This window comes from Acomys russatus, chromosome 26 (assembly GCF_903995435.1).
Source record: "Acomys russatus chromosome 26, mAcoRus1.1, whole genome shotgun sequence".
In the NCBI taxonomy this organism is placed as follows: domain Eukaryota; kingdom Metazoa; phylum Chordata; class Mammalia; order Rodentia; family Muridae; genus Acomys; species Acomys russatus.
Window position 1 is genome coordinate 45,021,863 of NC_067162.1, and position 23,070 is coordinate 45,044,932.

Sequence of the window (23,070 nt, forward strand, 5' to 3'; positions counted from 1 at the left end):
CTGTCACTCCATCAGGGTGGGGAGGAGGCCAAGCCTATCCTTGGCCACCAGGCTCAGTGGCTGTAGAGCACCTTGCTGGCAGTCCCATCTCCCCTAACCCCAAGTGCTTTTGTCTGCCTGCCAAGGGTCAGCAAACTCAGAAACAAGAAAGTGCCACCAGGGTTGTCAGCAGTCAGCGCATCCCAGTTGGAGGTGGTGGCACATGCCCGGGGTCAAAGCATTAGCCAATTAAATGCTCCTGTCCTGGGCCAACTCCACACTGAACGCCTGGAAACTTGCTAACCTTGGTGATGGCTTTGGGAAAAGGTAGGCCCAATAACTTAAGACTTAAGAGTCCCTTCTCATCTCACCGGAGTCCCTTGGCTGAGAATGACCCAGAGCAGCTGATAAGCCTAGGGCACAAGCTGGGCCACTGACCTAGCAATGCCTATGTCCCTTCTAAACGCCCTGGAGCTTCCAGCTCCAAACCTATCTCCGCCTGTGGAGATAGGAGTACCCCCATGCTCATAAGTAAAGTGACAATCAGGGCCAGGTACAAGCCAGTGAAGTGGCAGGTGAGTGTGCCACTCAGACCACGCATGGTTTTCCCATCCCACGGACAGATGAAGCTTAAAAAGAACAGAATACTAGTTCCACCTCCACCTCCACCTCTCCGCCAGGTACCACATAGTCCCTGAATAGCTCTAACCTTTCTCCGCTACAGATCTGCTCTAGGATGGACTATAAAATTGGCATGTACATGAGACTCCAGTCCTTGACCACGTCTTCCCACTCCACCTCCAAGTTACCGCTGCCATCTGTCCTGGCTGGGAAGTCAAGCTTGTGATGGACGGTCTGGGTGTTTGATCCCATGGCTCCGTGCTTAGCCAGATCTTTCAAAACATTTGTTTCATATAGTTAGAGCCCACGTGGTAAGATCTGCCATCATCCCAGATGAGTGGCTAAAAGAAGGCTGTCAACACTACAGTACATGGTAATCTTAAAACCCTGAATAGCACCACCACACCAGACTGTACCACTAGGGTGTCCAGAAAATTACCAGGAGCCCTGCCCTAACAGTGGGGAGCTACAGCCATGCTCACAGCACTGCCAAGTCTCAACCAGTTAAGCTGAATTGCAAACTAGTTGCCTCCCACCCCTGCCCTCAGATGCCCAGGACCCAGCATGGAGATGCCCGCACAGCAGGCTCAGCACCTCTGAGGTGTGCGTGAGCCACTTAGCAGCAGTCTGTGCTCTTTCAAGTCTGCAAAGCTTTGACTTCACTACTTGCCGTAGCCTGTCCCCACTGTCTGATCCAGTGCTTAACGTCAACCCTAGAGGCTCCCTTGACCCGAGGAGGCATCTCAATGGCTTTGTACTTCTGTGTGCCCTATGCCTCACTGCTGGGCAGTGGACCCAGGCCCAAGCAGGGGGACGACAGGTGCCTTGGTCACTCTGGGGGCAGTTTAGATGCTGTGAAATTAAACCCGTTCTAAGTGTACTTGTTTGAATTAACTGTATTGTAATATTATTTGTTGAATGTAGTAATTAGGTATTTATGAATATATTGCTGTAATTTCTGACAACATCCCAAAAATAAAATCTTCCTAAATCATTGTAAGAGAAAGTCTTTTTATATTCGTACCACCGCCCCACCGAGCCACAAGTGCTTTCCACAAATCAGGCTTGAAGACACTGAGCTGAACTAAGCAGGCCCAAACACTCACTGTGCATGGCATGCAGGAGTCCATGGCTGTTAGAGAAATGTGGGCTGAGCAGACAGCTGGCAGCTTCTGCATTCGATGCAGTAGGACTTGGAGTATGGCTGAGGTGAGCAGCACACTCACCACCTCTATTCCATGCCCACCATCGCACCTTCCAGAGCAGAGTGCCTATTACATCCGGAGCTTGGGACGCCCGCAGACAGCAAAGGGTTGCACACCCAAGGCTAGAAGTCCTGAGACTGAGTGCTGTCAGAGGGCTGCAGGTTCGTACGGAGTTTGTACATGTGATTGAGTGCCTGGGTGAGGAAGGCCCCGCTGGTGTTGATCTCCATCAAGGTCAAGTTATCCAGCTGAAACAAAAAGCAAGTGAGCAGAGGAAGTTGTGACCTTAAGAAAAAGCTAGACTCCACTGAACAGACGAGTTACTTGTTCCTGGGTGCTGAGGAGGAGGTCTAGTACCCTGTGGACACCAGGCAAGCGCTCTATCAATATATATACATAGCCCAAGTCCCCATAAGCACAGTCAAATCTGTTTACAGTTGAACAAGCAGGATGCCCTGTTGACTCCCTGGAACATTCACGCTGGCTCACAGTACCCACTGGCACCAGGTGGGGACAGGAGAGCCGTGCCTACCTTGGCATGTGCCTCTTGCTGTCGCACGAAGCTGTCAGCAGACACGCGGAGCTTGGCCATGCGTGTGTCCCATAGATCTTTGGTCAGTGTCCGGATGGTGTCTGCTTTGGGAATGTTGTCAGAAGCACTGAAGATATGGGCAGAGGCGAAACAGAGGCGCTCAGTCAGCTTACACAGTGGGGGCACAACGGACAACTGAGCAGTTACCCTGGCTGCTTCTCCTGAGGACACCAGTTCCACTGCCAGCATCCCATCAGGCAGTTCACAATTGCTTATACCAAGGAGATTCATGTATCCCGGCCTCTGTGGGTCCCTGAACCAGTGTGGCAGACACTCACAGCCACAGCCACACATGCACAGAAACAAATCTACAAATCTTTAAAAACAAAGCTTGGAAAAAAAAAAAAAAGCTTGAGCCAGGTTTGGTAGCACATGACTGTAACCTTAGTACTCAGAAGGCGGAAGCACGAGAATTAGAAGTTCAAGGCTGGGAAGCTGGGCGAAGTGGCGCACGCCTTTAATCCCAGCTCTCAGGAGGCAGAGGCAGCAGATTGCTGTGAGTTCAAGGCTGGCCTGGTCTACAAAAAACGAGTCCAGGACACTGAAGTCTAACACAGAGAAACTGTGTCTCGGGAACCATCCTCCCCCCCCCCCCAAAAAAAAAAGGAAAAAAAAAATCAGGGCTGGGATACCCTGTTTGAAGGAGGGAGAGAGGAAAAAGAAGAAGCCTTGCACAAACTTGAGAGAGTACTGGGGCTCTGTTCTTTCCTTGGGGATTAGGATTGGCAGATAAGCTTGGCACCCAGGTGTTTTCACTCATGTTCACTGTCCGTGGCTAGTGACAGATCTGACAAAGTGAAATACTGAAAGCCAGGAATGGCGACCACAATGCCAGAACTCGGGAGGCTGAGACAGGAGACCACCTGGATGTGGAGTACAATGTGACTTCCTATCAATAACACAGTCTAGAGAGATGGTTCAGTGGTCAGCACACACTGCCCTTGCAGAGGACACAATTTTATTCCTAGTACCCATGCCAGGTGGCTCAAAACCACCTATAGCCCCTGCAATACGAAATCTCATACCTCTGGCCTCTGAGGGCACCTACCTGCGCTCACGTGCATATAGTGACAGACACAAATAATAAAAACGAATGTTCTAAGCAATAGCACATTGGAGGGGCTAGAGCCATCTCAGCAGTTGAGAGCACATACCGCTCTTGCAAAACACCCAACCAGTTCCCAGAAACCGACATGGGGTAGTTTACAACCGCCTGTAATTCCAGCTCCAGGAGATCCAATACTCATTTTTTTGTCTCCTTGGGCACTTCACTTACATGCACATAGCACACAGACACAAACACACATGTAATTAAAACGAAAAATATATCCTTAAAAGAATACTGAAAAACTGGGCAGGTAAGACACTCTCTTCAGGGTAACAACATCCTGTGCTGTGTAACTATCTCAGGTTGGTCCTGAGGCTGGTTCAGGTCAGCAGATCCCTGGTTTTCACAGGTGACATAGGCTTACTACCCATCCCACCCCCACCAGGAAGAAGAGGGCAAACTCTGTGTGCTGAGCCCTTTAAGTGGTGTTTCTAGTGTCTCTAGTCTCACAAAAGGCTGAGAGCCAGGGCTGCCACTGTGGGGAGACAGGTTACAAAACTGCAAAGCAGAGCAAAGTCTCAGAGCAGCCCCGCGTCCACAGAGTTCAAGGTCAGCAGTTAGCAACAGCTTTCCTTCATGGCATCCTTGAAGCCAACCTTTTTGAAGGAAGAAGTTCACACGAGGCGGAGGCGGCCTCGTGCAGCCCATCAGTCACTAGGTGCCTGGGACTGAGCCAGGGCCTCCTGTGCCCGTCAGCTCAGGAGTGCTTGGCAGGGTTGTGAGAGTACTGAACTATGAACACAGCGCTGAGACCTTATGCTCTGAGCAGAGGAAAAAGAACCAAGAACTCCAGAACTCATCAAGTGAACTACAGAAGCAAGAAAAACTGGGTCCCTGGACCAGCAAGACAGTCAGCATGGGAAGGTGTCTGTGGCTAACAATGACACCCTGAACCCAATCTTGGAACCCCATGATAGGAGAGAATCTCCTGAAAGTTACCCTCTGCCCTCCATACGCATGTCATGTCAGTGCATGTGCCCCCCAAATAAATGTTGTTTTTTAAAGTTTTCATCCATCTATCCACCCATCCACCCACCCCTCCATCCATCCATCTATCCACCCACCCATCCATCTATCTACTTTTCCAGACAGTTTCTCTGTGTGCCCCTGGCTGTCCTGGAACTCGTACTGTATATCAGGCTGGCCTCAAACTCAGAGATTCTCCTGCCTTTGCCCCAAGTGCTGAGATTAAAAACTTGCACCACCACCACCACCACTTGGCTAAAAATATTTTAACTGGGTTCCTCAGCCAAATGAATAATTTTGAGTTTTGTTGCTGTTTAAAAGACAGGGTCTTACTATATAGCCCTGGGTGGCCTGGAACTCCTAAAGTAGAGCAAACTGGATCTTGGGGATCCATCTGTCCCTACCCCTGACCCCAATCCGGTGCTACCACACCTGACAACAGCACAGCTCTCTTGACGGAGCAGTGACACAGGTCCCTATTACTGTCCAGCTGCTCCAAGCAGACAGCACCACTCTGGCTTTGATGCCAGCTCTGCTTCTGAACCAGCAGAGAGGTGTAGTGTCCAGCTGGATGCTCAGTAAGTTAGGTCTGAGCGCCTCCCACTTCCATTCAACAGACCTGTGTAAGGCCTGTGTGGAGACAGTCCCTGCCCATCTAGTAAGGTGCATAATGGCACAGCCAGATGGAAGAGCACAAAACTACACTGTGGCAAGTGCCAGAGCAGAGCTCTGCAAACACTAGTAGGGCAGGAGGACCAGGGCAGGAGGATCACTAAAGCCGGGAGCACACGACCAGTGTGGGCACTATAGCGATATATAAATCAATAGCAAACAAACAAACCTGTTCTGCAGTAGACAGACCACTGGGATCATAAACCTACAGACTCGGGGCAAAGGACAGCTGTGAAAGAGGGGGGCAGAAGCACCCCAGTTGTGACAGCTGGGAGCACCCTGACTTGAGACTCAGGCTGGAAAGGCTAAGGGGCTGTCAACAGGACCTCATGAGGCAGCCTGACCGCCGCTGTGACAGACACAGGGAACCCAGATCCACACACTTTGGGACAAAGTTGGGTGAAATGAAGCATGTGCACTTAGAGCAAAGGCTGCTGGGTTGTCAGTGGCCACACTGAGACCCAGTGACAAGTGACAGGCCTCAAGTATAAGAATCCAAGGCGGGGAGAGAAGGAACAGACGAGAACAGACAGCCTAGGCATCTGCATGGAGACACCCGTGCAGGTCACCTTCATGAGAACCCGGGGGCTGGGCCACATGGGAATGGGAAGGGAAGAAGTCCACAGGGTGCGCCCTGTCCCACGCGCTGACTCACTGGTTCAACAAGAGTTTGGTGACCTCCATGTAGTGCGGGCTGGGCACTGGGGTGAATGTCTCCTCCTTCCGCTCCTGGTCTCGTATCTGTTCCAATTTCTCTGAAACAGAGAGGTCAGTATGTTTCACCCTCACCATAGTGAAGAGAAAACACTTCTTGTTAGGTTTGGTTTTTTCATGACAGGATTTCTCGGTGTATGCCTGGCTGTTCTGGCACTTGCTCTGTAAGCTAGGCTGGCCTCGAACTCAGAAATCCACCTGCTTCTGCCTCCAGAGTACTGGGATTAAAGGTATGCACCACTACTCAGGGATGAGAAAACGTTTTTGTTTGTTTGTTTATAAGATTTATTATTATGTATATAGTGCTCTGCCTGCATGTACACCTGCAGGCCAGAAGAGGGCATCAGACCACATTATAGAGGGTTGTGCGCCACCATGTCGTTGGTGGGAATTGAACTCAGGACCTCTGGAAGAACAGTCAGTGCTCTTAACCTCTGAACCATCTCTGCAGCGCCAAGAAAACGTTTTTAATCTTACAATTTGACTAGGTGTGCCATAGCACAGACACCTGTAACACAGCAACAGGGGAGATGGGGCAGAAGGGTCAGCAGTTCAAGCCCGTTCTCAGCTCCATAGCAAGCAGCAGCAGCCTGGGCTACATGAGACCCTGCCTCAACAAACCACAGAAACACCTAACTACACAAAGACTCAGACAAGAAGATCCTAACAGTCTTATTCAAGGTAATAAAAAATGGGAATAACCTGGGGACTGGAGAAATGGCTCTGTAAATAAAGACACAAGTCACCAAGCCTGATGAAGGTAGACACAGTAGAAGGACACAACATTGTCATCAGCAAGTTGTCTCTGCTCATACGTGCACCATGTCACATGTGCAGATGCACAAACACAGTAACCAGTTTTAAAACTGGAAAGTGGAGGGGCTGGGCTCGGCAGTTAAGAGGTACTCGCTGCTCTGTAAGAGGACCTGGGGTTTGGATCCCAGCACTCAAGCAGCAGCTCACAACCACCTGTAACCCAGTTCCAGGGGGTCAGATAGGCCCCTGCTGGCCTCTGAAGGTACACACACACACACACACGCACACAAAACACTCATACATATAAAATAAAAATCAGTATCTAAAAATGGAAAGTAACGCAAATACCCACCCACCCTCAGGACGGATGAGCAGATGCAGGCTACTCATGTAAGGGGACACCTAGGAGGAGAACCAGGTGATGACCCAGGTGGTCATAGGACCAGCTGCAAACCACACATTCACAAGGCAAGCCAGGGAAGACACCATCCTCTGGACACGAAGGCCCAGGCAGACAGGCCTCCCTCACAGGCTTTCAGCACCAGCGCTGCCTGACTGCTCCTCACCGGGTGGCAAAAGCACAGAACACGACACACTCCTCTCTCTAACCTTGGCCCTGGACCAGCTGAAGCTGATAATGGGTCTAATGAATTTAGGCCCGGCTAAAGAGGCTCCTCAAGGCACAGGAACTGGGTCCCCAGGTTCAGGATTATTAGAGTCATCCACCCCTTTACACAGGGAACACAAGGCTCAAGTTCAAGCACATCTCTCTAGTGTGAAAGTGACTTAAATAGACTGGCCTAGTTTGCTTTCCTCTGCCACAAGGAACACTGTGACCAAAATATAATCTGGGAAGGAAAAGGCTTATTTGGCTTAGTGATCAAAATCCATCACTGGGGCCGGGCGTGGTGGCGCATGCCTTTGATCCCAGCACTCGGGAGGCAGAGGCAGGCGGACCACTGTGAGTTCAAGACGAGCCTGGTCTACAAAGTGAGTCTAGGACAGCCAGGGCTACACAGAGAAACCCTGTCTTGAAAAACCAAACCAAACCATACCAAACAAACAAAAAAGGTCCATCACTAAGCAAGTCAGAGCAGGGCTTCAAGCAGGAACCACAGGGAAGGCTGTTTAGTGGCTTGCTTGGCTTTCTTTTTCCTTTTTTGTATCTTTTAGATTTATTTATTATGTAAACGGTGTTCTGTCTGCATGTATGCCTGCAAACCAGAAGAGAGCACCAGATCTCATTACGGATGGTTGTGAGCCACCAGTGGTTGCTGGGAATTGAACTCAGGACCTTTGGAGGAACGGCCAGTGCTTAACCTCTCTGAGCCATGTATCTCTCCAGCCTCTCGAGGCTTTCTTATACAGCCCAGGACCGTGCCCAGGGGTGGCACCACCCACGGTGGGCTGGATCCTCCTACATACACCACTTAGCAACCAAGATAATGCTCCACAAAGCTGCCCACCAGCTGATCTAATGGAGGTGGTTTCTCAGCTGAGGGTTTTTGTTGCCCTGGTGTCAAGCTGACAACAAAATTAGCTACAACTGAGCCTTTGCTTCTAAGTCTCTCAGGTGATTCCAGCCACATTCACACAGGATTTTCAAACTCTACAAGATGCATAGACCCGAGAGAGAGAGAGAGAGACAGAGACAGATAGACAGACACAGAGAGAGAGAAACTGCAAAGGTAAAGCCTGTCTCCCCTGACACATACATGATTATCTTCTTTCATTTATTTTTTCTATCATCTTTAATCTATCACACACACTTCTGACTCAAACCATGCACAAAGGGCTTTTAACAGAGTTATGGAACGATCCATTCAATTTCAGATTTTCATCGTCCTCTCCCCTCCTAAAAACATAGGCCCTCAATCACTTCCCAAGGCATTATTCTGTGCGATGGGTCGGCCAACTTCTGACCAGCCACACCAACAGAAGCAGACCGTCTCTGTAGTCTTTTGTGCCTGACTTTTTAAAGGTTGTTTTCGAGGTTCATCCACCTTGCAGCATGTATCAGAGGCCTATTCCTTCTGAATAATATTCCACTGTAGGGCGACTGTCCTAGTTTGCTTTTCTGTTCCTGTGACCATGACCCCAGCTTGGGGAGGAAAGGGCTTATCTGGCCCGATAAGTGTCCATCGTTGATAGACAGGAGGGTAGGAGCTCAAGCAGGAATAAGGCTACTTACTGGCTCGCCTGTCTTTTTATACAACTTCTCACCACCTGTGGAAGGGTGGCAGGGTGGCACCACCCGTAGCTCTGCCACAGCAATCATTAACCAGGGAAATGCCCCCAACAGACATGGAGGCCAGCCTACTGAGGCAATTTCTCAATTGAGGCTCCCTCCTCCCAGCTGAGTTGAGTTTGTGTCAATTTGACAAAACCAGGCAGAGATGTGCTGTTTTCACGGCTTTTATACCAGGATTTTCATTAGCTGATACTCAATAAAGCAAACAAAAACACTAGGAAAAACAATAATGCTTGTTTAAGGTTGCATCTCCGCTTTTGTTTTGTTTTTGTTTTTCAAGACAGGGTTTCTCTGTGTAGCCCTATCTGTCCCGGCACTCCCTCTGTAGACCAGGCTGGCCTCGAACTCAGAGATCCTCCTGTCTCTGCCTCCTGAATACTGGGATTCTTCATTTTTAAACTGAAACGTATCACTAGTGTGTGTACTCAAGCACATAGGGAAGTCAGAGGACAACCGTGGTTAAATATCTAAAATACAAATAGGACTAAAGTACCAGGCACCAACCAGCCACTGGAACAGCCACCAAAGTCCGGGAACCCGGATCCGGGGTAGGAGGCATGCCCAGGTACAAGCCCGCCCACCCAGGAATGCTCACCCACATCCATCCACTCTGGAGGTAGCAGACGGCACTTCTGTCTCTGTTTCAGGTTAATGGCCAGCCACAGGGGTACGTCCACGGGTAAGCCAGGGTTGAAGGGCCCAAGGTCTCCCTGCAAAGACAACACAGTGCAAAGGAGCTGTGACCGGTCCATGACCCCGCGGCCGCAGCCTCGTCCCGCCCCTGCCTCACCCCAATCAGGTAGATCTTGTCCAGACTGAAGTTCGGGATGATGGTCACCAGCTCCTTCTCGGCCAAAAACTCCACCTCGGCCGCGTCCATGATGGAGAGTAAGAGTTCCACGCCCGTAGTTGCCCTCGGGGTCTCAAAGGCTGCGTCTCGGCCGCTTCTTTCCCGCCACCTCGTGGGAGCCCGCCCCCGACCGGAAGGCGGCCTGCAGTGGTCCTATAGCAACGTTGCATTCTTCGCAGCCAGGAGGAATTCACAGCTGGTACGAGCCCGCGGATTGGTCAGTCAGAAAGAGGGGGCGCGCCGGCCCCGCCCTTGTTGTGTCTTGACTTTCTCCAGGCCCCGCCTCTGGTCCGTCCCTTTTCTTCATTGGCCTCCGGCCCTGCACACGGGCACGCCTCTTGCCCCGCCCTCCATTCCTTCCGCCTCCTCCCCTCCTGCGCCCGCCCCTTTCCCGGCTCGCCTGCGGGAGGCTGCTGTGCGCCTGCGGCTACAACCTCCTTTGCATCCCTGCCAGATTTACTACTCTCTTGCCTGCCTTCACTCCGGGAGGGTAGAGGTATGGGGCTAAGCGCAGATCCAGGAATAAACACATTCATCCGAAACTCAGCTCCGGGCCTCGGGACAAAGCTGACCAGTCCATACAGACGCCATCATGAGGGAAGGGGCTCCCCTTTCATTTTACAGTCTCTGCCCTTTCTGTACGTGGTTTAAAAAGCAATGACAATGCACCTCTTATCTGTTTCGTTCAGCTTCTTCGAGACAGAGCCCAGAGAGAGCTTTGGCAAACCAAATGTCAGGTGACACCTCCCAGGGAAAAGTTCCCCCACGTGTTATCTTTGTTTTTATTGTGATCGTAAACATTGAACTCCGATCTTCAAAAATCCTAAGCACAAGCCCGGTACAGTGGCGCAGGCCTGTAATCCTAGCATTCAGGGAGGTGAGCCAACAGCTCTCAAGGCCCTGGAAGTCTCCGTATTAATATGGCCCCTTAGAGGAATTTTGAGTCAGGGGTCTAGTGAGAACAACTGAACTATAATGAGCCCTATAAGCCGGTGGCTCTGGTAGGGTACCAGCAGACCAGCGCACTGGGAGAACTTGGTCTACAACTGGTGAGGGCAAGAGAGCTCGATCCAAGTTTGAAACCCTCACCGTTAGGCCCTGAGGTAAGGTGTAATCTCAGTGTTCATGAGGTGGAAGATTAAAGGGTTTCCAGTTGAGGTTAGCTTGAGCCATGCAGCATTTGCTACACACACACACACACACACACACACACACACAAACACACACACACACAGCATAAAGGATGTGCAGTCTGGATTTTCTGTAGTGAGGCAGAAAATTTGCTCCATCTCAGCGATGGTCCCTGCAGGGACCTTGGAAAGCTATAATAAAGCCGTTTCCAAGCTCCACCCACCCCATGGCCTGAAAGCCTGTCTGCTGCTTATCTGTGTTGAAAATTGTCCCTTGCACACCCTCTGTCCCTTTCACGAGGTTATGAATGCATACGATATTGTCAAAAGAAACAAGGTAAAGGTCACTGGCCGCTCTGAGCCTGGGTTCCTCATCTGCTTTTGAGGATGGGAGGGAGAAGCTTGGGATACATTCAGAGGAAGAGAAGCCATCAGCCACCTGGACCATGCCAAAACAGAAGCTGCCTCCCACTCCTGCGGAGTATGTGTGCCAGCTTGTCTGGGGTTTGATTGACAGGGGAGTGTTTTCTTGACTGGCAAATATTTGTGTTCCCAAGTTGGCTGCGCTTCACTTCCTGGTTTGCACAGTCTCTAAAAGAGCAGAGGCAAAAAGAAACTAGTACAGAGAAAGGCTTTAGGAGCTGGACAGGACGGCAGCTAGATCTGAAGATGGGGGCAGCGCTGCTGAGTGGCCACTGGGCATCTGACGGAGGAGACTGCGTGCGCCCTACACACTACACATGGCCAGGATGCTTCAGCTTGGGGTGAGTTTCATAACACCCCAAAACGCAGGCATGACTGACTTCTGGCAGCAGATACACAGAGGGAGAAAGGGTGCTAACCCACATCAAGGGTGATACTCAGCCCAAAGCAGCTGATACACACTAGGGTGCAGATAAACTCCCAAACATGATGCTGCAATCCCAGCAAACCAAGGCAGGAGGATTGTGAGCCTCCTGGGCCTCATAGCAAGTCCCAGGCCAGCCTGGCTATGTAGTAAAACCCTGTATCAGAAAAACAAAACAGGCCTGGCACACCTTTGGTAATCCCAGGGCTGGGAAGGCAGAGGCAGCAGATCTCTATGAGTTTGAGGCCAGCCAGGGATACACCATGAGATCCTACAAAAACAAATTTCTAAACCAGGGGCTGAGGAGATGGCTCAGAGGTTAAGGGCATTTGTTTTGGTAATGACCCTGATTTGATTCCTGGGAGCCACATGACTCACAACTGTCTGTTCCCTGTGGGTAGCAGGCATGCAAGTGCTGCACAGACATACACACAGACAAAATACCCATGAAAAACACAAGTCAATTTTTTTTTTTTTTTTTTTTTTTTTTGAGACAGGGTTTCTCTATGTAGCCTTGGCTGTCCTGGACTCGCTTTGTAGACTAGGCTGGCCTCGAACTCACAGCGATCCACCTGCCTCTGCCTCCCGAGTGCTGGGATTAAAGGCGTGTGCCACCACACCCGGCTCACAAGTCAATTTTTAAAACTAAAAACTAAATAACCTCCATGATGCCAGGCAAAAGAGAGAGCTCCATTGACAAAGTGGTTACAGTTACGAGGGCCAGGAAGGCAGGTAGCTATTCCTTTAACCCAAGCATGTGGGAAGCAGAGGCAGGTGGATCTCTGTGAGTTCAAGGCCAGCCTGGTCTACATAGTGAGTTCCAGGACAGACATAGGTACATAGTGAGACCTTGCCTCAAGCAACAACAACAAAAGCCAAATGTGTTGGTACATCCTTGAAATCACAAGGCAGAGAACCAGCGGATCCCTGTTTCTCACTAACCTGGCAGCCTATACTATATACTTGAGGCAAAACCCAGGCCAATGAGAGGCCCTCCCTCAAAAGCAAACAATGTGGACAACATTTGAGGAGTGATATCTGAGTTGTTCTTTGGTCTTTACATGCATGCATGTTTATATGCACCTGCACACATACAAACACGTGTGCCGTGCATGTGAGTGCACGTGAGTGCACATGAGCATGCACACACACACACACACACACACACACACACAAACAAAAAAAACCTAAAACTTGAGATGTTGAGTGAAAAAAAAATCTAGACACAGGACTAGAGAGATGGCTCAGTGGATGTACTCTTCCAGAGGACCTGGGTTCGATTCCAGCACCCACACGGTGATTGACAGTCATTGGTTTCTAGCCTCCATGGGCACCAGGCACACATGTGGTGCACTAACATATGTGCAGGCAAAACACTCATACACAGAAAATAAAATCACAAAAGTAGCAGCAGCCAGACACAGAAGTCTGTTCAGCGTGATTCCCTTCCACAGCGCACATACCCACAACAGGCAGGTCTCTAGCAACAGAAACGTTCACACATAGCTGTCAGGAGTGAGGCAGGAAAGACGAGACTGATAATGGCACTCAGTCTTTATTGGAGGTTGTGATAGAATGGTCTAGAATTGGTTGGTGGTAATGATTACACAGGTCTGTATGTTTACTAGAAGTCACTGAGTTGCACATACTCAAAACGCAGTTTTGTGCCGGGTGGTGGTGGCACACGCCTCTAATCCCAGCACTCGAAAGGCAGAAGCAGGTGGATCACGGTGAGTTTGAGGCCAGCCTGGTCTACAAAGTGAGTCCAGGATAGCCAAGGCTACATAGAGAAACCCTGTCTTGAAAACAAACAAACAAACAAACAAACAAAAAATGCAGTTTGTTGTGTGTGTGTGTGCTTTGTGGGTTTTTTGAGACAGAATTTCTTTGTGTAGCCTTGACTGTCCTGGAACTATCTCTGTAGATGGGCTGGCCTCAAACTCACAGAGATGTACTCACCTCTGTCTCCTGAGTGCTGGAATTAATGGTGTGTTGCACCACTACCACCCAGCTAAAATGCAGAATTTTAGGCAGTGTGAATCACCCTTTCTTTTTTGGTTTGTTTGCCTTTTTGGTTTTTTGTTTGTTTGTTTTGTTTTGTTTTGTTTTCCAGACAAGGTTTCTCTGTGTAACCTTGGCCATCCTAGACTCACTTTGTAAACCAGGCTGGCCTCGAACTCACAGGGATCCACCTATTTCTGCCTCCCGAGTGCTGGGATTAAAGGTGTGTGCCACCACGCCCAGCTGAACCACCCTTTCTTAAGATTACTTTTAGAGGTTTCTCTCTGAGGCCCAGACTTATGGCATCTGATGGGGCCCAGGCTCCCTACACGCTAACAAGCACCCAGGCAGAGGGCTTGCAAGACCTCTGAATGTGGGTCCTCCATCAGGCCTCTGTGATGTGCAGTCCTAGGGAACAGACAGGAAGAAAAAGGAGAGAAAAGACGGAGGGGCAGTGAGGAGATGGAGCAGATGGAGTCGGGGAGTGGGGGAACGTTGTTCTGGTTTCATTTCTGTTGTGAGAAAATAATCTGACAAAAGCAGTGTAGGGGAGGGAGGGTTTCTTTAGCACACAGTTCCAGGAAGTCAAGGCAGGGATGTCGACACCATCACACCCAGGGCCAAGAGCAGAGAGCAGTGCAGGCCTCCACCATCAGTGCTCAGTCAGCCCAAGGCCCCACCTCAGGAATGGTGGCGCCCACATTCAACCTGGTCTTCCCATGTCACTCGAGACAACCCCCCACAGGCCACCTGGCTCTAGACAGCCTCTTACTGAAACCTCAACACTGTGTCAGGACAATTTGCACTAAGAACACAGGAGCTACTTAAGGCGGGTGGACGGTCAGCGCCCTCCCACCATCTTTTACTGCTCTGGAGAAAGCCTGCGGACCTCAGGAGGTTAGGATGCCCCACAAGGAGGAAAAGGTCAGAGGTGGAGGCACTGGAGTGCTTTTGTATTCAGTTAGTAGGAAGGGGCTCAGGAATGTGGCTCAGTGGCAGAGCATGTGGCTAGAATTCACAGGGCCCAGGTTTGACTCTGCCTCCCAAGTGCTGGGATTAACAGGTTTTTTGTTTTGTTTTGTTTTGTTTTTCAAAGATTTATTTATGTATTGTTGTATATACAGTGTTCTGCTTACACATACAGTTGCAAGACAAAAGAGGGCATCAGATCAGATAACATTATAGATGGTTGTGAGCCACCATGTGGTTGAATTGAACTCAGGACCTCTGGAGGAGCAGTCAATGCTCTTAACCTCTGAGCCGTCTCTCCAGCCCCAACTGCTGGGATTAAAGGAGTGTGCCACCATGCCAGGCTTTCCTTTGCTGCCTTTTTCTTTTCTTTCTTTCTTTCTTTTTTTTTTTTTTTAAGGTTTTCAAGACAAGGTTTCTCTGTATATAGCCTTGTCTGTCCTGGAATCACTCTGTAGACCTGGGTGGCATCAAACTCACAGAGATCCGCCTGCTTCTGCCTCCTGAGTAATGGGATTAAAGGCGTGCGCCACCACCACCCGGCCTGCTTTGCTGTTTCTTAAGGCTAGCAGGTACTATAATGGAGTAAGACTCCATTCCTCCTCATCCACTAAGAGACACTGTAGTTGTGAGCTGGATGAACTGGGGTGGGGCACCTCTTCAATGCAGTTCCTGCTATGTCCACTAGAGGGCCCAGAACTTCGCTTCATACTATTCTCTGGGTAACGAACCAGTCTTCCTTCAAGAATGGAACTGGTGGCCCGGCATTGTGGCACATGCCTTTAACCCCAGCAGAGGCAGGTGGATCGCTATGAATTCGAGGCCAGCTGGTCTACAGAGTGAGTCCAGGACAGCCAAAGCTACACAGAGAAACCCTGTCTCAAAAAACCAAAAAACAATTAAAAAAAAAAAAAAAAAAAGAATGGAGCTGGTAAGTTTATGCATGTCTGTAATCCCAGTGCTCAGAAGGTTGAGACAGGAGGATTAAGAGTCCCAGCACTTGGGAGGCAGAGTCAGGCAGATCTCTGTGAGTTTGGGGCCAGCCTGGTCTACAAAGTGAGTCCAGGACAGCAGGGCTATTACACAGAGAAACCCTGTCTCAAACAAACAAACAAACAAATAAGAACAAAGGGATCAAAAAGAAAGAGAGAGGGGGAAGAAGGGAAGGGGGAGGGAAGGAGGGAGGAAAGTGAAAGCGAGGGGAGGAGAGGACATCATGGGTTGGGGCAGTGGGGAGATGAATACTGAGGGTCCGATCCCAGGATGAGAGGAGACACACCCAAGGCCCCTGCTTGGCACATGGACAGGGACACAGGACTCAACAGGGTTTGCTACTGGAGGAAAGCCAAGCCAACCTATGGAAACCAGAGGTTGCTGTTGGATGATAACGAAAAGCCTCAGACACCCAGGACCACAGCAGCATGAAGGATGAACAAAGAAATAAATGAGGTAGTCCAGACAATGATAGTTCTGAATGGTAGACAGGCGCCCCTCCTCTGGGAGGCACCTCCTAATGCCTGCCCCGCCAGTGTGCCTGTGCTTGGGGACTTCCCTCCAAAGATCTTAGCACCAGTGGCGGGGAAGCTATCACTCTGCAGCGTGACCCCTTAATGTACCATGATGAGAGGGGAACTCCACTGCCCTGCCTTCCTCCCCACACAACCCACAGCTCCCACCACTCCAACCTAAACTAAAAACAAAACAAAAACAAAAACAAACAAAACAACAACAAAAATGACAAGTCCTAACTGAGACTTGCTAGGAATAGTAGCACACATCTGTGATCCCCATGCTCTGGAGATGGAGGCGGGAGGAGGGGGGTGTCACGGGTGCAAAGGCATCCTCAGCTACGTAGCAAGTTCCAGGCCAGCCTGGAATAGATGTGACCCTGTCTCAAAAACAAACAAACAAACTGAACTTGGCATTGGGTTATCCAGATGGCTTAGTGGGTAAAGGAGCCATACCTAAACCAGACAGGCATTAGGTCCCCAGAACCTACATAAAAGTGAGAGGAGAAGACGAATTCCACAAAGTTGTCCTCTGTTCTCCGCACTATCGACAGCACTCACCACCACCCCTACAAACACAAAACAAATAAATGTACAAAACAAAAAGACTGTTTTAACTAAGACTTGAAACTGACCGTGGAAGCCCAAGAACTGTGAGAAACTATGAGGATGAGAAGTGACACTCTATCTACATTTAATTAATTGAATTTACTTTTTAACATTGTTGTTGTTGTTTGAGGGTGTCTGTAACCAAGGCTAGCCTGCAACTCATTTCTGTAGCCCAGGCTTGCTTAAAACTTGAAACCTTTGCCTCCCAAGCATGGGGACTAGGGGCATGTGCCACCGTGCCTGGCTGCTATCTACACTTCTGCAGGACTTTGAGGTGGATGGAGTCAGGGGTACGACAAATCGCATGAGCAGATGAGCTACCACGAAGGCCCAGCCTTTGGGAGCCATGGGCACCTGGAGCCCCATGCCCTGTCTGGAAGAGCCAGCACACGGAGCCTCCAGATCCGACCAGGTGGCCACAGGTATTTCCCATCCACCTGTGGCTGTATACAGCCTGGCAGCCTGTCCCACCCCTCCCTGCGGCCTGTTCTTGCCTGCAGCTGGCCCGCCTCCTGGGTTTGGCTGGGGAGCCATCGAGACAGCCCCACTGTGCACATTCTGGCTGGGCCAGGCGCTCTCACACGGCTCCGACACGGTGTGAACACACTCTTGTGTCTTTTTACCATCTGCTGCTGTCATTAAAAAATTACATTTCCATCTGTTTTCACACTCCCCCTCCCCACCTCTCTTCCTGCAGGAAAAGGCAGGAATCTCAAGTGTTGAGAGCAGACCAGCTCTTATCTCCTGGAGCCTAAAAACTGTCCCCGGCCATACCCGGGAGCTGGGCCAGTGGGTCTGCCTGGGTATCTGTTTCCTCTTGAGTAGCTGTGGGAAATGATCTGTGCTCATCCAGGCCTGACAGGAGCTGCTCACAACGCTTCTTTCAAACGTTTATTTTAAGGTGGGCGTGACACCTTTGATCTCAGCCCTCAGAATGCAGAGGCAGGTGGATTTCCGTGAATGTGAGTCTGTCTAGCCTGGTCTATATAGGGAGTTCCAGGACAGCCAGGGCTATACAGAGAGACCTGTCTCAAAACAACAACAATAAAAAATATTTTAGGCATATATATGAGCATGCTTGCTCGTGTGCCCTGGTGTTCTTACAGGCTGGAAGAGGACGTCAGATGCCTTGGAATGAGGCAATTGTGAGCTGCCATGTGGACACACACTCCAGCCGTCTCTAAGGGCAACAAATGTTCTTTACCTCTGAGCCACCCCTCCAGCCCCAGTGTCTTGGCTTTTTGAGACCTTCTCACGCAGGCCTTGAATTCTCCATTTTCTTAACTCAGCCTCTTAGAGCACTAAGATCAGAGGCCTGAACTAGGGCCCCAGGAGTGGGACTCACTCTGTTTTGTTGGTTTATACATGATACTGCTTCCTATAGCCCAGGCTGGTCTTGAACTCACTCAGCTACACAGTGAGACCCTGTCCCTAAAAGAGGGGGTGAGACAGGGACGGGACAGCTGGCTCAGCGGTTAAGAGCACTGGCTGCTCTCCCAGCTCCACAGTGGTGGCTCACGGCTAGCTGTAACTCCCGTCTCCAGGGATCTGATGCCCTCTTCTGGCCTCTTCTGGCATTGCATGTATGTGGTGCACAAACATGCAGGCAAAACATCCATACTGACTTAAATCAATCAATAGCTAACAAAAATTAAAAGTTTTAAAATGAAGCGGGGGGGGGGGTGGGTGGGGTAGGGAAATAGGTGTGGTGGTTTGCTCCTTTAATATGGACACTTGGGAGGCAAAGGTAGATGGATCTCTGTGAGTTTGAGACCAGCCTAGAGAGTGAGTTCTGGGACAGCCAGGGAGCCATAGAGAGACCCTGTCTCAAAAACAAACAAGCAAACAACCTTCATTCTGAACCACTGCTAAGGAGATACCCACCCAACACTAGTACCACATGCAACTTTCTCCTTAATTTTAAAGTGTGTGTGTGTGTGTCGTGTGTGTGTTTGTACATACCACAGTGTACATATGGAGGTCTGAGAACAACTTTGTGGAGTCAGCTCTCTCCTGGGTCCCTTGTGGGTCCCAGGGATTGAACTAGGGTCGTCAGGCTTTGTGGCAAGCACTTTTACCCACAGAGCCCTCTCGCCAGCCCCTGTATCTTCAACTTGTAATCGATTCATGGCTCACTTAGATGCTATCAAGAGGATCTAAGTGTGGTGAAGCACAGCTGTAACTCCAAAGGCTGACACCGGAGGATTAGAAGTTCAAGGCCAGCCTGGGCAACATGAAGCTCTGTCTCATAAACAAAACAAGATAATAGTACCAGTCATAGCCGGGCGTGGTGGCGCACGCCTTTAATCCCAGCACTCAGGAGGCAGAGGCAGGCGGGTTGATGTGAGTTCAAGGCCAGCCTGGTCTACAAAGTGAATCCAGGACAGCCAAGGCTACACAGAGAAACCCTGTTAAAAAAAAAAAAAAAACCCAAAAACTAAAACAAACAAACAAAAACCCAAAAAAAACAAAACCAAAATAATAAAAAGCCAGAAGGTGACGGCACACACCTTTAATCCCAGCACTTGAGAGGCAGAGACAGGCAGACCTCTGAGTTTGAGGCCAGATGAGGCAAGTTGACCTTCTTGGAGCTAGGGCGCTTACCCGGCAGCTAGGGGTAGGCGTGTCATGCACAAATCCTATCCGGGCATAATGCACTGGATCTCATTCTAGATGGTTGTGAGCCACCATTGGCTGCTGGGAATTGAACTCAGGGCCTCTGGAAGAGCAGTCAGTGCTCTTAACTGCTGAGCCATTTCTGCAGCCCAGTACTATGAATTTGAACCCACAACATTCTGAAGGCTAGGTAAATGTGCTACTACTGCGTTATACGCTAGCCTTGTTTATCTATTTATTTTGCAGTACTGGGAATTGAACCCTGGGCCTCATACATTGTATGCAAGCACTACTCCAACACTGAGCTATATGACCAGCCTCTGTGTGTATGTATGTGTGCATGTGTGTATATATGTGTGTGTATGCATGTGTATGTATGTGTATTCATACTGTGTATTGTGTATGTATGTATGTTTATGTATATGTATTTTTAAAATGCATACGTATGGATGTGCATGTGCATCTGTAGTCAAACATGTGTATATGTGTGTATATGACAGTGTATATGTGTGTGTACATGTGCATGTATGTATATCTACAGGTACTTACAAGGGCGTCTGACACAGGGCAAGCAGCGTAACATTGTCTCATTCATGGGAGCAGTTTATAAAGATGCTGAGCTAATCTGACTCATGCATGGCTCCTGAGGGAGTAGCCAGCCTTCCTGTCATGTCATCCCACGAGAGTGGAGCCACACAGCAGGGCAGGGCAGAGCAGCGGTGATGCCCTTCTTTGCTGTAAACACAAATGCACCATATCCCAGCGGCTCTCAGCCTTCCTAACGCTGCGACTCTCTCAGGCAGCTCCCCATGTCGTGGTGACCCCCAGCCATAACATTCTTTTTGTTGCTACTTCATAACTGTCATTTTGCCACTGTTATGAATTGTAATGTGGGCTTACCCCCTGCAAAGGGCAGCCCAGATCTGAAGCAGTCAGGCCGGAGTTCCTGACTGCCTTCATTCTGTGCTCTTTCCCTGAAGCAGCCATGCCCTTCTCAGACCAGACCCCAGTTTCTTTGTTCTAGGAAGCCCCCATGCCTTTAGGCCAGGGTGGGACTGCAGAGGACTCCAGGTTCTCAGCCCCTGTAAGCAATCTACAAAAAACAAACAAAAAAACCAGGCCGGTGAGCAGGGCGTGGTGGCACACGCCTTTAATCCCAGCACTCGGGAGGCAGAGGCAGGCGGATCGCTGTGAGTTTCGAGGCCAGCCTGGTCTACAAAGCAAGTCCAGGATAGCCAAGGGCTAGGACAGAGAAACCTTGTCTCAAAACACACACACACACAAAAGAACAAACTAATCTAATACACTCCTTTTAGAACATATGTAAATACACTCTACTGCCCCTCCTCCTCTGAGAGCCCACCCTCACACACAGCATGGCCACACCTCTCCTCTCCCCATGTGATTTTGCCAACTGCACCTCTGATATGGTTCCCATGAGAAGCCAAGGTTGTAGTTCCCTCCCCTCAGGTTGGGAATACTCCATGGTTCCATGTCACCTCTAAAAGACACCAGTGACTTAAGAGACAAGGTCCTAAGCTGGGCATGGTGGCACACATCTTTAACCCCAGCACTTGGGAGGCAGAGGCAGACAGATCGCTGTGAGTTCGAGGCCAGCCTGGTCTATAAAGCAAGTGCAGGATAACCAAGGCTAACACGGAGAAAACCTGTCTCAAATAAAACAAACAAACAAACAAAAAAAAAAAAAAAAAGAAAAGAAAAGAAAGAAAGAAAGAAAAGAAAGACAGGGTCCTTGCAGTAATACAGAGCACTCATCTGAAACCAGGCCACTATGCTGTGAGAAGGCCCAAGCCATCTGTAGAGAGAAACCAAGAGCTGGGAACCAACTCACCAGGCTTGTGGTGGGTAGATGGGTCACCTGGGTGGGCCTGCTTGGTTCTCAGCCTTTCAGCCTCATGTGACATGTCTCAGCTGTGGTCTCATGAGACAAGGATGAACTGTCCCTTCGAGCTCTGCCCAGATTGCAAATTTGTGACCACAACAGATATTGTTTTTGTCACAAAACAGGTTATTCCATAGCAGCAATAGCAAGGGCAGGAGGCTCTCAGGAAGGGGAAGCTGGCCTCACCTGGGGTCTATCTAGGTTAGAATGAAAGGTAAGGCTGAGAGTTCTAGTTTCTTTTATGGCAGCAGGTCAGAGAGCCAAGCGGCAGCAGAACGAAGGGCAGGGCCATAGAGGAAGCTGGGACCTGCCGTTCTTGCCTTCTGCCATCATGGCAGGCTGAGCAGGACCTGAGCGGGCCAGGCTGGCCTGAATCCTGGTGAAGAGGTACAAAGCAGGAAGAGAGAAGAAATCAACATAAATCAAAGAGTGTGAGGAAGGCACCAGAGAGTGCGGGATGGGGCAGGGAGGGAGGGATGTGAGCAGAGGAGGAGGGAGACCCGCATAGCGCAGCACAGAACAGCACAGCACAGCACAGAACAGCACAGCACAGCACAGAACAGAACAGAGCAGCACAGAACAGCAGGGTGGTTTCCTTCCAGGCTTGAGGCTGCATGTGGTGCAGAGCACAGCTTGGCTTGGGCTCTTCTTCCCCAGGCTCTTGTTAAATTATGATCTTTCTCGGTTGCTTTTGATGCTTTGTTAAAACCAACGGTATTGTCATCAAGAATTGAGTCAGACTATTATCTAAATATCCAGAATAAGTAAGGGAACTTAAACTTTTTTTTTCAAGACAGGGGTTTCTCTATGTAGCCTTGGCCATCCTGGACTTGCTTTGTAGACCAGGCTGGCCTTGAACTCACAGAGATCTGCCTGCCTCTGCCTCCCAAGTGCTGGGATTAAAGGCGTGCGCCACCATGCCCGGCTAGGAACTTAAATTTTTATTCATTTTATTTATTTATTTATTACTTTACTACTTTATTTATTTCTGAACCATAGTCTTGCTGGGCATCTGTGGCTGGCCTGGAACTTGCTGTATAGAATAGGTTGGTCTCTGCCCCACTCCACAAAGTGCTGGGAGTGGTGTGCATTCCTCTACACTCAGCTCATTTACTGTGTGTGTGTGTGTGCACGCGTGCACCTGTGTGTGCGTATTTACACACACTGGTGTCACTTCTCTTCTTCTACTACGTGGGTCCTACAGATCTAACTCAGGTCCCCAGGCTGAGTGGGGCAGCAAGTGCCTTTCCCTGTCAATCATCTCACTGACCTGGAAGCAACTTTAACTCAGCCTGGGACCCCACCTGCAGCAGGCTACACCCACACCCCTCTCTGAACAGTGGCTCAAGTTTCCCCTCCCAAGGATGACCACCGTAGTTGGATATTTCCTATACAGACACACTTCCAAAACATACTGGTCCTAGGGTAGGAAGGCCAATCTGGCCTGAACTAGTTTTGGGCATGTGTGTAAAAAAGCAAAACTATATCCTTAAGTGAACTTTTAGAGAGAAATCTGTTTGCCATTGTATGTTCACATGTAATTAGGCATGCACATGATTAAAATCAGATGCATTATGAGAAAGGGGCATTGCATCGGAAAAAAATAATTACATAACCTAATTTGTCAAACAAAACCAAAATCTAGGGCTAGGGAGATGGCTCAGTGGCTAAGAACACTGGCTGCACTTACAGAGTTAGGTTTAGCATCCACGTGGTGGTTACTCCAGTTCTCGGGGATCTAGCGCCCTCTTCTGGCCTCTATGGAAACTGCAT

At 49.7% G+C, this 23,070-nt stretch overlaps 1 protein-coding gene across 1 annotated transcript; it reads right to left on the bottom strand.

Moving 5' to 3' along the window:
• Positions 1-777: 777 nt before the first annotated feature.
• Gins2 (GINS complex subunit 2) lies at positions 778-9,831 on the bottom strand. Its single transcript, XM_051169145.1, has 6 exons — positions 9,655-9,831; positions 9,460-9,574; positions 5,799-5,898; positions 2,338-2,464; positions 1,855-2,053; positions 778-872 (listed from the first exon to the last, which is right to left on the bottom strand). The coding sequence occupies exons 1-5, from the start codon at positions 9,742-9,744 to the stop codon at positions 1,928-1,930; spliced, it is 558 nt and encodes a 185-aa protein (XP_051025102.1). The 5' UTR covers positions 9,745-9,831; the 3' UTR covers positions 778-872; positions 1,855-1,927.
• Positions 9,832-23,070: the final 13,239 nt, after the last annotated feature.